Below are 11,462 nucleotides of genomic sequence, written 5' to 3' on the forward strand. Positions count from 1 at the left end.
AGCAAAGAAATGGGCCTCAATTACTGTATTTGAGGCAATTAAGGAAGACGAAATAGGAAACTTGCCAAGGAAAAACTTTTGCTTTTGTATTTATATATTTTCGAGCACACTTGATCAACAAATCAGAGTGGCGCAGCGGAAGCGTGGTGGGCCCATAACCCACAGGTCCCAGGATCGAAACCTGGCTCTGATAAACAAGAGTAGCTCCGCTTGCCAGAATTTTTTTTTTTTTTTTTTTTTTTCAGTTTATTGGGTCGTCTTCTTTGATATCTTGCGTTCAGAGCTTTTATGTGTTTTTATGGTGCCAGGTAAAGGAAGCGCCTTAGGTGCATTTCCATATATCTGCACATAAAAGCTTGTCGCTTTGGTCATGGATCCATGATTTGTATCAACAATGAACGATTTACAAAGTGGTCAGGGACTCGGCAAGATGAATCTTGCAGACAAAAAATTGTTGGAGTGGGACGGATAGAGAGAGACTTGCATCCATAATCAAGCATGCCTATCACTCAATCTACAGTTCATATTTCATATACATACTTAGTAGTTGAAGCCTGAAGGTATAACTACATTTTGAAACGTGGCTAACGTGGAGAGAGAGACATTAAAAGTTTAAAACGATTCTCCACCTTCATTGCAGGAAAATTTATGGATTACAGGCATGACCAAGTTAAGAGGATGATGTTCTGATTCAGTTTCAGATTGCAAATACAGTGTATGAGGAGTATCAATAGTAGCATCCAGCGCAAAAAGCAGTCTCTTGTTTGTAATTGGTATTATTAGCCTTCCATCTTGAAATTATTCATGTGGGGATCCAGATGCTCAATATTAAGTTGAAGGGACAACAGCGAGTTCCAACTTGCCTGTCCATTCTTCACCTGGTTTTAAGGTTATTGGTTTCTCTACTGCTGCAGCATCAATGCAAAGCATCTTTTTGTATTCTTCATCCCCAAAATCCGCCATGGATTTGGACTTCTTCTCCCACGGATTCCAGACGCCTGCATACAAGCACAATCAAAAAGCATAAAATTTAGATGCCGATCTGTATGGCATTACATATGATTAACCAGGTAAAAATTACAAGACTGGATGCTTGAGATCATATGGATAACTGGCTAATGAACCAAGTAGATGCCTACTAAACAGAGTGCCAACTTAATACTATTTAATATTGGATGCCCGTATGTGTATATGCAAGTGCATGTGGATACATGTGTACCCATATTCAATGAATTTTGAGCAGTCAATGGCTTGTAAGCTCTAGCTGCTGTGGGAGGGAATTCATTGGCAGGCACAGATTACAAGGTAGATTTCTAGTTCATTATATGATCTGAAGTATATGGCACTGATGTATTCAGTTGTCCTGGATTGTTGGAGCCTATTAATCTTAGGAGCAGGACTTTATTTGAAATAAAAGTTCTAATTGTATCAGGACATCTAAAGTCAGGATTTTTATAAATGTTTGTTCCCTACACATTAATTGATAGATGTAAATGGAACAAGATTTTGTGAGAGTATTCTTCTTTCTCCATTTTCTTCTCGTTCTCCTTTCACTCTCTCCTTCCACTCCTCTCCCATGTCTAGTACTGCATTTTCTTGTCTCCTTTTATCTTGCTTCTTCTCCTCTTTCCTTCCTACCTTATTTTCTCTCCCGTGTTGTCCTGCATCAGGCACTATGCCTTTTGAGAATAAAACTCTCTTGGTTCAATCTAGTTTTTCAATGCAGACAAAAGGCTACATGGTTGGCATTCTGAGACCGAAGTGTCGTGTAAACAACCGACTTTGTGTATGGTGGGTTCTTGTAAATTATTAAATTGTTATTTAAGAATGTCGACTCTATGATTCTATGAGAGATCCCTCACCAACATCTGAAAGCCCTTCCTTCTGTATGGTAAATGTGCGCTTTTTTTCATGATCAAAAACAGCAATCACGTCCATGGAATTTAGATAAACTCGATCCACCTGCCAATAAATGAGAAAACAAGGAACGTGTCCAAAGGAGAAAAAAAAACACTCAGTCCAACCAAAAGTCTTTCTATTATAAATACCTTGTTTGACAGCAAAGTTAACCCACTATCGTCTGATTGCAATTGATTGACTATCACTCGTTTTTCTTCCTAATTTTCTATCAACAAAACGATTTTGTCCACAAAATGTTCAGAAAAAAGTTCTATTCCACTCAGTGCCGACTGCCTTAAAGTGTTTGCAATAGGCAATAGCGGTCACTTCCCAAAGCATAAGATTCCCACAACCCAACCACTTAAAAAGTAAACATAAAAAGTTTCACCTCAGATTCAAATGTCAAGGCATCTCCTTGTTCCGTGAAGCGCTGTTTTTGACATAAGTTTTCAAAGTAGTCAAGAGTCTCCAACCCCTCTACCCTCACTTCACTGTGAGCACATTTCATATTTGTCAGTGTCCAGAAGAAACAAGTACATAATAAAAGTTTTGGAATTTCTTGCAAATATGCAACATGAAAAACAGTGAAAATTATTGATCTTAGTCCAGATTATAGCACTGATAGTTCCTCCCATCTTGAAATTTTGGGTGATGATGAGGTAACCTGCAGCTACAGATTGACATGCCCCTCCCCTTGTGACCACTCACCACATACATGCATATGGACTTTCAAAAGTCTGAAATATCATAAAGCCAAGACATGAATTCCAGTTTAGGTTATATGAATCCAGCACATTCTTTGCATGGATGTGCTCCTCAAAGGACAGAAAGGGAGAAATAGAAAAGACAACGAGTGTAGGAAGCATTTCCTCTTTTATTGAAGATGCTAGTAGCGAAATAAAAGCTTTTTCAACATGAATTTATTGTGTACCTGATATCAGAGATGGAGAAATATGTACGGTAGGCAAATGAGAAACTGAAAGGCTTGTTGTCGATGTTTCTGATGCGTGATATCATTGTTAGATATCCATCATCCTCCAAAGAGACTCTCAGACGAAACTCAAAACTGTAAAGACATGTCAAATCATTATCTTTCTATGCAAAAGGGTAAATTTTCACGTTCACTAGAAAGTTATGGTGGAACTTTGGTCATAGCATGCACCTATTTCTGTAAAGTTGTTGGTCCACAACTTACACTACATGGATCAGTAACTTTGAAAACTTAAAAGAGTACAAATGTGATGCTATCATGACTCATTTGAATCATTTCACTTGAAACTTGGAAGGATGATAAGTTATTAAGCTCTTTTACTGCATTGGCCTGTATGAACTAATATGATGATTCTTTTTTTTTTTTTCTTTCCAAAATTGAATAACCAAAATGTGACCCTATCACCTTTGATAAGCTACTCAAGTTCATACCTATGTGGCCAGATCTTCAGATCTTCTTCAGATGGTTTGAGTAGCAGGTCAATACAGGATTTTCCCTTTGAATCATTGGGATGCAGTGGTGGAGGATTTTGATCGATGACCCAAATCTTGTTCCTGGCAAACCCATGTTGTTCCAGCAGTCCACGGGTTCCAAACTAACATGTATTTAAGCAAACATTGCCAGTTATACCAACTATCAACCAAGATTAATACATAATTTGATAATACTATAGAAAGTAGGTACCTGAGGGAAACAAATTGGTATTCCTCCTCGCACCGCCTTTGGTAGCTTAAAGATTGCCTCCAGTAGAAAAACAGAACAAAAAAGGAATTTTTTTGGGGGTTGGGGGGGGGAATCAGTTTTGTACATGTCATAAAATTATAAGCATCAAAGCAGCCAAAAAACCAGATTATGTAAGAAAATATTAGCAAAAACTCATAACAAGGTTGAGAGGAGGCAGAGCAATATGAAAAGGACATAATCTCATCCAAAGTTTCTATCATCATTCTGCAGAATTTCTCTATTGTTGGACAGTTGCTCTTGATATTAGAAGCTAGGAAATTTTTGCCAATTACCTGATAATTATTCATGATATTTGGATATTGGAGAATATTTTGAAATTATTGAACGTTACTCATGATTTTTTAGTCGATCAAGAAGCCTGGAACTTACCTACTGGCAATCAGTAATCCAAAAAAAATTGTTGTAATGGCTGAAACAGGAAATATACAACAGGGGAAGAAGAAACCACAAATTGACAACTTTTACCTTACTACTAGTGAATAGTAATTCTTCACCATGGTCGTTCCTCCATGAAAGAATCTGTCCTCCATGCAAGCTAACCTGGATGGATGTCACACAACATCATTAATATGATACACTGAGTTTTGCTTTCAAGTTGCAGTTGGCAATAGATGAATTAACACCAAAAGTCATTAAAAAAAATCGAGACAGCAATTAAACAGGGAAGAAAGGGAGGTAAAGAGATCCAACCCGAGCTGAAGCTCCTTGAGGGTTCCGAAGAACGACCTGTTCAATTCCAGTACTCTTGTCCTTTGTAATTTCAACTGCTGCTCTCAGATTAGTTTCTGCCCCAGAATTATTCATTTCAAGAACACAATAAGGGAAATCAATAGAAGAAACAACAAGACAGAACTCTCTCCAAAACAAAAACCTGAAATTAGTGTCCCAAACACTGTGAACAACCACTTATGAGCAGTAGAAAATGGCTCACAGAAGTAGTTGAGAATCTGAGCTTTCCCTCTACTCCTTTCTTGTGAAACACCAATTTTCTCGTGAACTGAAAACAAAACCCCAACTACCAATTTAAATACTTTAATCTTTATTCACGACTCAAACAAACCCCCAAACAAATTATAAGTACCAAGAAAATCTATGATTCGTCTGAATTGCCCAATACTCACTAATTTCAAACCAATCCAAACACTATTAACTTTATTATGGGAACTGCTGCTATAATATCTTATAAATAAAGAGAAAAACTGAAGCCTACCAGGCGCAAACAATGAATGGAAAGCACTATAATCAAGAAAAGTTCATCAACATTTTGGTTTGACCTTTTTTCATCGACAAAGAAGAGATCTTAAAGGCTGAAAAGATCAGAGTTCAGCCTTCACTCCTCAGATATATATATATATATATATTAGTGACAACTTGTGCGTAGGTACAAGACTCATCAGCCATGAATTTTTTCTGTGGTCGGCTTCTCCACTCCTGGTGTAGGATGCATGAAGTCTGACATGTGACACGGGTTACCAGAATTAACGACCCATTTGAAAAATATCAAGCATTTGTCCCCCTGTTATATTCGTGCATCTATCTAAATGGACAAAGTACAAACTGCCGTGTGTGTTTATTTTTTTGTCGCTCTTTTTTAAAATTTTTAATTTTTAATTTTTTTAAAAAATTCTATTTAACGACTCATACTTTTTTTTTTCTTATTAAATGCATAGTATATAAAAGATGAGTACGATAATTCAATGAGTTTAAGAATAATAAATAAAAAATATGGTATGTGGTGTGTGGGGATGGCCCAATACTTTTTTATCCTCAATAAATATTTTTTTTTACACAAACTCAATAAATATGTTGATCATCAATTGACAAGTCCCAACAAAATTTGACGACCAATGTTATCGTTTTGTTTATTTTCGTCATCTCACTATCATAGTTAACAAAATGTGTGATTATTCATAATGTCTCCTTTATTATAATGGTATTATTCATCTTATATTTGTTTTTTCTTAATTACATCAACTAATATAATATATTTTAAATAACTTACAAGTGGCACTTAAATTAAAAGATATTTGAATTTTAAAATATGATATATCAGTTAATATTAATTGCTAATGATAAATTCATTATGAAAAATAACATTTTATTTTAACTTGTGTTTGGATTGGATTCCGAGTTTCAAACATAAATTCTTTTACAATTTAGGTGATTAGACCACGTGAAAATTTGTCATAGATTGTCCAGACCATTTAAAACATCAATGCAAACCCTAATTTAGGTGTTCGATTTTTATTTTTATTTTTAAAGTTAAATGGTCTCCATAATAAGTGATGTATTAACATATCAATTTGTACATAGTAAAATCTTAAAAATAAATAATTTTGGTTAGATTAATAATTTGAAGATTATTATTTGTAAAATTAAATTTGTGTAATGATGAGAGGTGAGAGTGTGTTGAGCTCAATTTGTTCAATGAGTGTGTTTATTTTTTTCAATAGAGACAAGATGATTTTGTCGCTCTCGGTTACGTTTGTATAATCTCGTAGAAACACAGACAAAAGTTCGAACAATAATTCAAACCCACTTGCTTTGATTGGATAGCTTCGTGGTCATGAGCATTACACGTAATACTACATACGTGGAGTGGAGTGTATAAGTATTATATAAATTTTTTTAAAAATAATAGAATTTATTATTAAAAAATTAATTTTTTTATACAAATTTTATATTTATTTACTTATTTTTAAAAAAAAATTATACTTTGCATTAGAACATAAGTAATGAATGTTATTAGTTATTACCAATTGAAATGCATTTCTGAATGTGAAACATTTTTCTTTTCGCGTGCAATTGGATACCAGAATTCTTGAAAATATGGTACACCGTACACACTATTGTAAAATTTGAACATTACATTAGTATTTTTAAAAGATTAATCATATCCAATTATTATTTTGATTCTTAAAAGAATCCAAATTGGCAGCAAGTAGAACGGTAATTGAGCCGAATTAAGCCGGTCTTTGGCTTGTCGGACTCAAAATACTTGAGCCCGAGTTCGAAATATTTTTTTATTCTTTATTTGCGTTCGACTCGAAAAGTTAAACTCTCAATTTGAGCTCGTCCCACAAATGAGTTTGAGTCTAGCCAATCTCGAACAGTTTATTTTTTTATTTTTTAAATAAGATTTAATAATTAATAAATTAAATAAATAAAAAATCTAATATTGAATTTATTCAACTAACAAGTAGAATCTCTATTGAATTATAAAATTTTAAAAAATTTATAAATAATTAATATCTAACTAGTTGATATTTATCCAAAATAATATTATATTATATGTCTACATATATTATTAATACATACACTTAATATAATAAGATATATCTATTTCATATATGGTTCTCACATACTAGTATATGAAATTATTAAATTTTATCTACTAATTATTATACAAATTATAAAATATACTTATGAAATATATTCACTATATGGACATAAGTAAGTAGATTACATATTATATATTTAATTATAAAAGTGGTATACTTATATTATTAGTTACTACATATATGTGTGTGTATATACATAGGTATATGTATATATTTATCAATATATGAATGGATTTTAATAGATTCAAGTATAAACGAGCAAACCTTAATAACTCTTAGTCGAGTCGAATCGAGTTTTGTCGGGTATGTGTCAGTTACAATTCGAGCGGGTATCTATTTTAAAGAACGAGCTTTTATTTTTCATGAGTCAAGTTCGATTTGAGTTTAACTGAGCAAGTACCAAACGGACTATCGAACAGACTGGTTCACTTATAGTCCTAGGCCAACAAGAGAGTTGATCCACTCTAGAGGTAGCAACCGCCACCTCTCAAAATGGTTGGAATCCATCTCGACCCGCTCCATGGGTGGTCCTAGCCAGCTTGGAACGTGGGTAGGAGGGTGGGTGAACTCCTTTTAATGTTTAATAAAAATTTGATGTGATACGCTAAATTTTGTTTATATTAAAATGAGATAAATTTCATTTCATAATATGCTTAGGTGATAATTTTTGCTTTAGACCTCAAATTATTCAAATGATTTACTAAATTAGCAAAAAATAACATTTTGCAACCTTAATTAAAATTTTACCATTAAAATTATGAAGCATTACATTTTTTTTCCATTTATTTAAAATATGAAAATTGGAGGATAGCAAATAAAGGTTGTAATTTGTCATTTATGATAGCCACGCCAAAAGGAAGTAAAAAATGAGAACGCTTTCAGCACAAGAAGTTAACAACACTGAAACGACGCATATATATTGGACATACTGCTCTCTCGTCGTCTAGTCCCCCCAATCAAGATCGAGGAAGCTCCCCGAACCGAACACCGGTGCTCGAACACTCTTGGATCTCCTTCTTCTTCGATTCAGATTTCAGAGAACAGTGAAAATGAATGACGCCGATGTGTCTAGGCAGATCCAGCAGATGGTCAGGTTCATCCTCCAGGAAGCCGAGGAGAAGGCCAACGAGATCTCTGTTTCGGCCGAAGAAGTAGGCCCAAATTCCGATCACCTTTGCCATCCCCATATATTTCCCTATATTTCCACTTTTGACATTTTCAATTCCAAAATTTTTAATGTCAGTCTTGTCTGGTTTCTTACGTGTACGTATAGACCGTAACATTGATCATCCAAGTGATCGTTTTTTCTCGGTGGCAGGAATTCAATATCGAGAAGTTGCAACTTGTTGAGGCAGAGAAGAAGAAGATCAGGCAAGAGTATGAGCGGAAAGAGAAGCAGGTCGAAGTTCGAAAGAAGATGTAATTTTTTTTGCCTGGAATGCTTATTTGATTTCTCATTTTTATTCGCACAAGAACTTTATTTTTCCTCACATTTTGTTGTTCAGATTGCTTAGAAGTTAAATTTCGACTTCCATGAGCTAGGATTTGGTTCAGTTGGTTGTATAATGTGGGATGAATGTAACGAATAGATGTTGCTCGTGTATATTTGCCGTGTGACTTTGCCTACTTTTCTCATTAATAAAGTTCTTCTTTATTGATAAAAAAAGAAAAAGAAAGAGAACGTAACGAATCGCTGAGAATGCTATTGTTAAGGGCATTTTTTTGCCACAAACATAGGATTCAATGTATGGAAGAAGGTTTTGGAAAATAGTCGTTCTTGTAATTTATTGAAATAGGAACGCTGGGGATAAATAATTGATTCTTATGTTGGTGCGTTGCAGTGAGTACTCGATGCAGCTTAATGCTTCTCGGATAAAAGTTCTTCAGGCGCAAGATGATGTCGTTAATTCCATGAAAGAGGCGGCATCCAAGGAGCTTCTAAATGTGAGCCGTGATCACCATGCATATAAAAGGCTTCTGAAAGATCTGATTGTTCAGGTCATCAAAATCCGACTTTCTGAATTTGTGTCTTCTAGTATAGTACAATTTAGGAAATCATATTTTGGTAGTCATGATTAACTTGCTTCGGCATTTAAGAAGGCAGTGGAGTTGCATTTACATCCATAGATCCTGTAAATTTTGTTTATGGTTCTTGGGTATTTTCTGAGTATAGAAAATACACGCTTTGTTTTGTATGCATTGCTGCAATCGATTTTGGCTGTTAAATGCACAAGAGGTCAATTCATGTAATCTTCAATGGATGCTGAAATATTTATAATTGCCATGAGTTTCAGCACAATTTTTGGGAAGAGATTAGCAATAATCAATAGTTGTGGTCTCTAATATTGCTACTAAGATAATGATTCTGTGTTCCAGAGTTTGCTTAGGCTAAAAGAGCCTGCTGTTTTGCTGCGTTGCCGTGAAGATGATCTTCACTTGGTGCAGTCTGTGCTGGATTCAGCCGCACATGAATATTCTGAGAAAGCAAATGTTCATCCACCTCAGATCATAGTCGACAATATTGTCTATCTTCCACCTGCTCCTAGCCATCATAATGCCCATGGTCCTTCCTGGTAAGTTTTGTGTTTAAATCGTTAGACTAAGAGATTGCTGGGTTTAATGTAAGTTTTGTCCACCAATGACCCTTCATATAAGATGTTTGAGGTTTTGTAAAGTGTTCTAATTAAGCTGTACCAAGCTTTTGCTGAACTAGTTTTTGTGATACAAAAGTAGCTTTTAGACAGGCCTTTCCAAGAGTTCAGAACCACCATCCATTTTCTTTTGTTAATTTATAGCAGCCAGCCAATTAGAGAGAACTAAAATTGGATTGCCTAACATCTCTTTTTCTCAACATACTTATCCGAAAACAAAACATCTCTTTTTCTCAACAGCCTCTTTGTTATTCAAAATATGTTGATGGAAAAGCATTCTGACCGTTTTTTATGTTGTTCAGCTCTGGAGGTGTAGTGTTGGCTTCTCGAGATGGGAAGATTGTCTGTGAAAACACCCTTGATGCACGGTTGGATGTTGTGTTCCGTAAAAAGCTTCCAGAGGTACTTCCGGATATAAGTCGTGGATATGTATATATTGTTTTAAAAGTAAAATAAACTAAAGATAAGAATATGATACAAATAAACTAACACAGACTGCATAAATCCATATGTATGTATACGTTACTGCCTCTGTCGTTCTAATTGGTAGTCACTTGTTTCATGGATTGTGATATCATATCTGTAACCATTCTGGTTAGATAATTATGATGTTGCAAAAGTAAAATACTAATTATTTGTTGCCCCCTCCTATGCTTCATTGTCAAAGATGATTGTTCTCTTTGACTAAGTTATTACATATTATGTCATTAAAACAGGAGTTTCTAATGCGAGACATGCTGCAGTATTTTCTAGTTATATTATTCTTTTCCAATCTGCAATGCTTATGTCCTACAGTGTGACAACTCTTGAATCAAGTTTTATATTTTTCTTATTGCAGATCCGCAAGCGGCTATCTAGTTTGGTTCCTGCATAATGGGTTGGGTTGAGTTGTTTTTCGGCTCTAGATTTATTCAGGTCCTAAGTTTGGTCTTCGGCTATAAGATCTATTGTCAATTGCTTTCTTTGTGTATTTTCATTTTCTTGTTTGCCGAATAATTTTATTACCCAAAATTAGTGTGTTCAGTGTGGTGCTCATATTGATTAGGGCATGGAACAACGCTTTATTCTTATTGATAACCTTTAATAAAGGTCCCGTCTTGGATATTTCTGTTATAAAAAATTCTTCTTATCAACTAATATTTACTACTTTACATTCTACACTCTATAAAAAATACTTTCACAACTTATGAAATAAAAAATAAAAAAAATTATAGTTGTGGGATGTGAGAGTGAATAATAGCTGATGTATAACATTCATCATCGACTATTCGTCCACTACTTTGCATATGCATGCTTTGGTGTAAATCTCTCGTTAGGGTCTTATAAATAAGATTACTCAATAAGTTGCTCAAGATCAGTTTGATCAAACTCGAGTTCAACTCGATTTGTTTATCAAATAAAACGTTTTCAAATATAAAGTTATATTGGGTATTAAACGATAAAACTTATACACCATTTGCATTATGTTTCTTAATTTACTGCTGATTTTAGCCGCTATGGTAGTGGGGAGCTCTACTACTTTTGCTCTCCATGGCGGTTGTCTCTAACTTTTGTTTGCGCTCACTATCCATGCTAATAGAATTGTGACACTTGTCCAAGTTATACACCGTACCTACAACTTGAATAGATGGAGCATTAATAGTGAAATAAAGCTAGAGAATTCACTTTTCTAGTCACTACTAAATAATAATTTTTTTTTAAATTGATCTCTATTTTATTAAAAAAAATCATTCTTAATTTATGTTTTTTTATTCTTACAATAATTATGATGCAAACCCAAATTGACATAAAGTATTTAGATTTAGATTCTACGTCAATTGTATTGAAGTACTACTT

At 34.2% G+C, this 11,462-nt stretch overlaps 2 protein-coding genes and 1 non-coding gene across 4 annotated transcripts; 2 read left to right on the forward strand and 1 right to left on the reverse strand.

Annotated features, from left to right (window-relative positions):
- The first annotated feature begins 121 nt into the window (after positions 1-121).
- Positions 122-193, forward strand: TRNAM-CAU. Its single transcript has one exon. It is a non-coding gene; the product is annotated as a tRNA-Met (tRNA).
- A 292-nt stretch (positions 194-485) lies between these two features.
- LOC108997366 (putative glucose-6-phosphate 1-epimerase) lies at positions 486-5,041 on the reverse strand. Of its 2 annotated transcripts, none has more exons than XM_018973587.2 (10): positions 4,909-5,041; positions 4,506-4,631; positions 4,325-4,419; positions 4,100-4,174; positions 3,575-3,619; positions 3,322-3,485; positions 2,831-2,965; positions 2,288-2,390; positions 1,863-1,962; positions 486-998 (listed from the first exon to the last, which is right to left on the reverse strand). In XM_018973587.2, exons 1-10 carry the CDS (start codon positions 4,916-4,918, stop codon positions 829-831), a joined length of 1,023 nt encoding a protein of 340 aa, XP_018829132.1. In that variant the 5' UTR covers positions 4,919-5,041; the 3' UTR covers positions 486-828. The 2 variants fall into 2 exon arrangements, with proteins under 2 accessions (XP_018829132.1, XP_018829131.1); XM_018973586.2 differs by having other exon boundaries at positions 3,575-3,631.
- A 2,780-nt stretch (positions 5,042-7,821) lies between these two features.
- Positions 7,822-10,740, forward strand: LOC108999431 (V-type proton ATPase subunit E). Its single transcript, XM_018976320.2, has 6 exons — positions 7,822-8,126; positions 8,294-8,394; positions 8,817-8,973; positions 9,352-9,548; positions 9,929-10,028; positions 10,465-10,740. Exons 1-6 carry the CDS (start codon positions 8,025-8,027, stop codon positions 10,498-10,500), a joined length of 693 nt encoding a protein of 230 aa, XP_018831865.1. The 5' UTR covers positions 7,822-8,024; the 3' UTR covers positions 10,501-10,740.
- The last annotated feature ends 722 nt before the right edge of the window (positions 10,741-11,462 follow it).

This window comes from Juglans regia, chromosome 9 (assembly GCF_001411555.2).
Source record: "Juglans regia cultivar Chandler chromosome 9, Walnut 2.0, whole genome shotgun sequence".
Classification (NCBI taxonomy): domain Eukaryota; kingdom Viridiplantae; phylum Streptophyta; class Magnoliopsida; order Fagales; family Juglandaceae; genus Juglans; species Juglans regia.

What these genes read in the sequence shown, in the direction of transcription:
- LOC108999431 (XM_018976320.2), top strand. Translation starts at nt 8,025, where the DNA reads ATGAATGACGCCGATGTGTCTAGGCAGATCCAGCAGATGGTCAGGTTC. An exon ending in TGAAAGATCTGATTGTTCAG is followed by an intron (nt 8,974 to 9,351) that starts GTCATCAAAATC and finishes TCTGTGTTCCAG; the next exon opens with AGTTTGCTTAGGCTAAAAGA. An exon ending in AATGCCCATGGTCCTTCCTG is followed by an intron (nt 9,549 to 9,928) that starts GTAAGTTTTGTG and finishes TATGTTGTTCAG; the next exon opens with CTCTGGAGGTGTAGTGTTGG.
- LOC108997366 (XM_018973586.2), bottom strand. An exon ending in CTGAAGATCTGGCCACATAG is followed by an intron (nt 2,966 to 3,321) that starts GTATGAACTTGA and finishes ATGTCTTTACAG; the next exon opens with TTTTGAGTTTCGTCTGAGAG. An exon ending in TTCTCCATCTCTGATATCAG is followed by an intron (nt 2,391 to 2,830) that starts GTACACAATAAA and finishes ATGTGCTCACAG; the next exon opens with TGAAGTGAGGGTAGAGGGGT.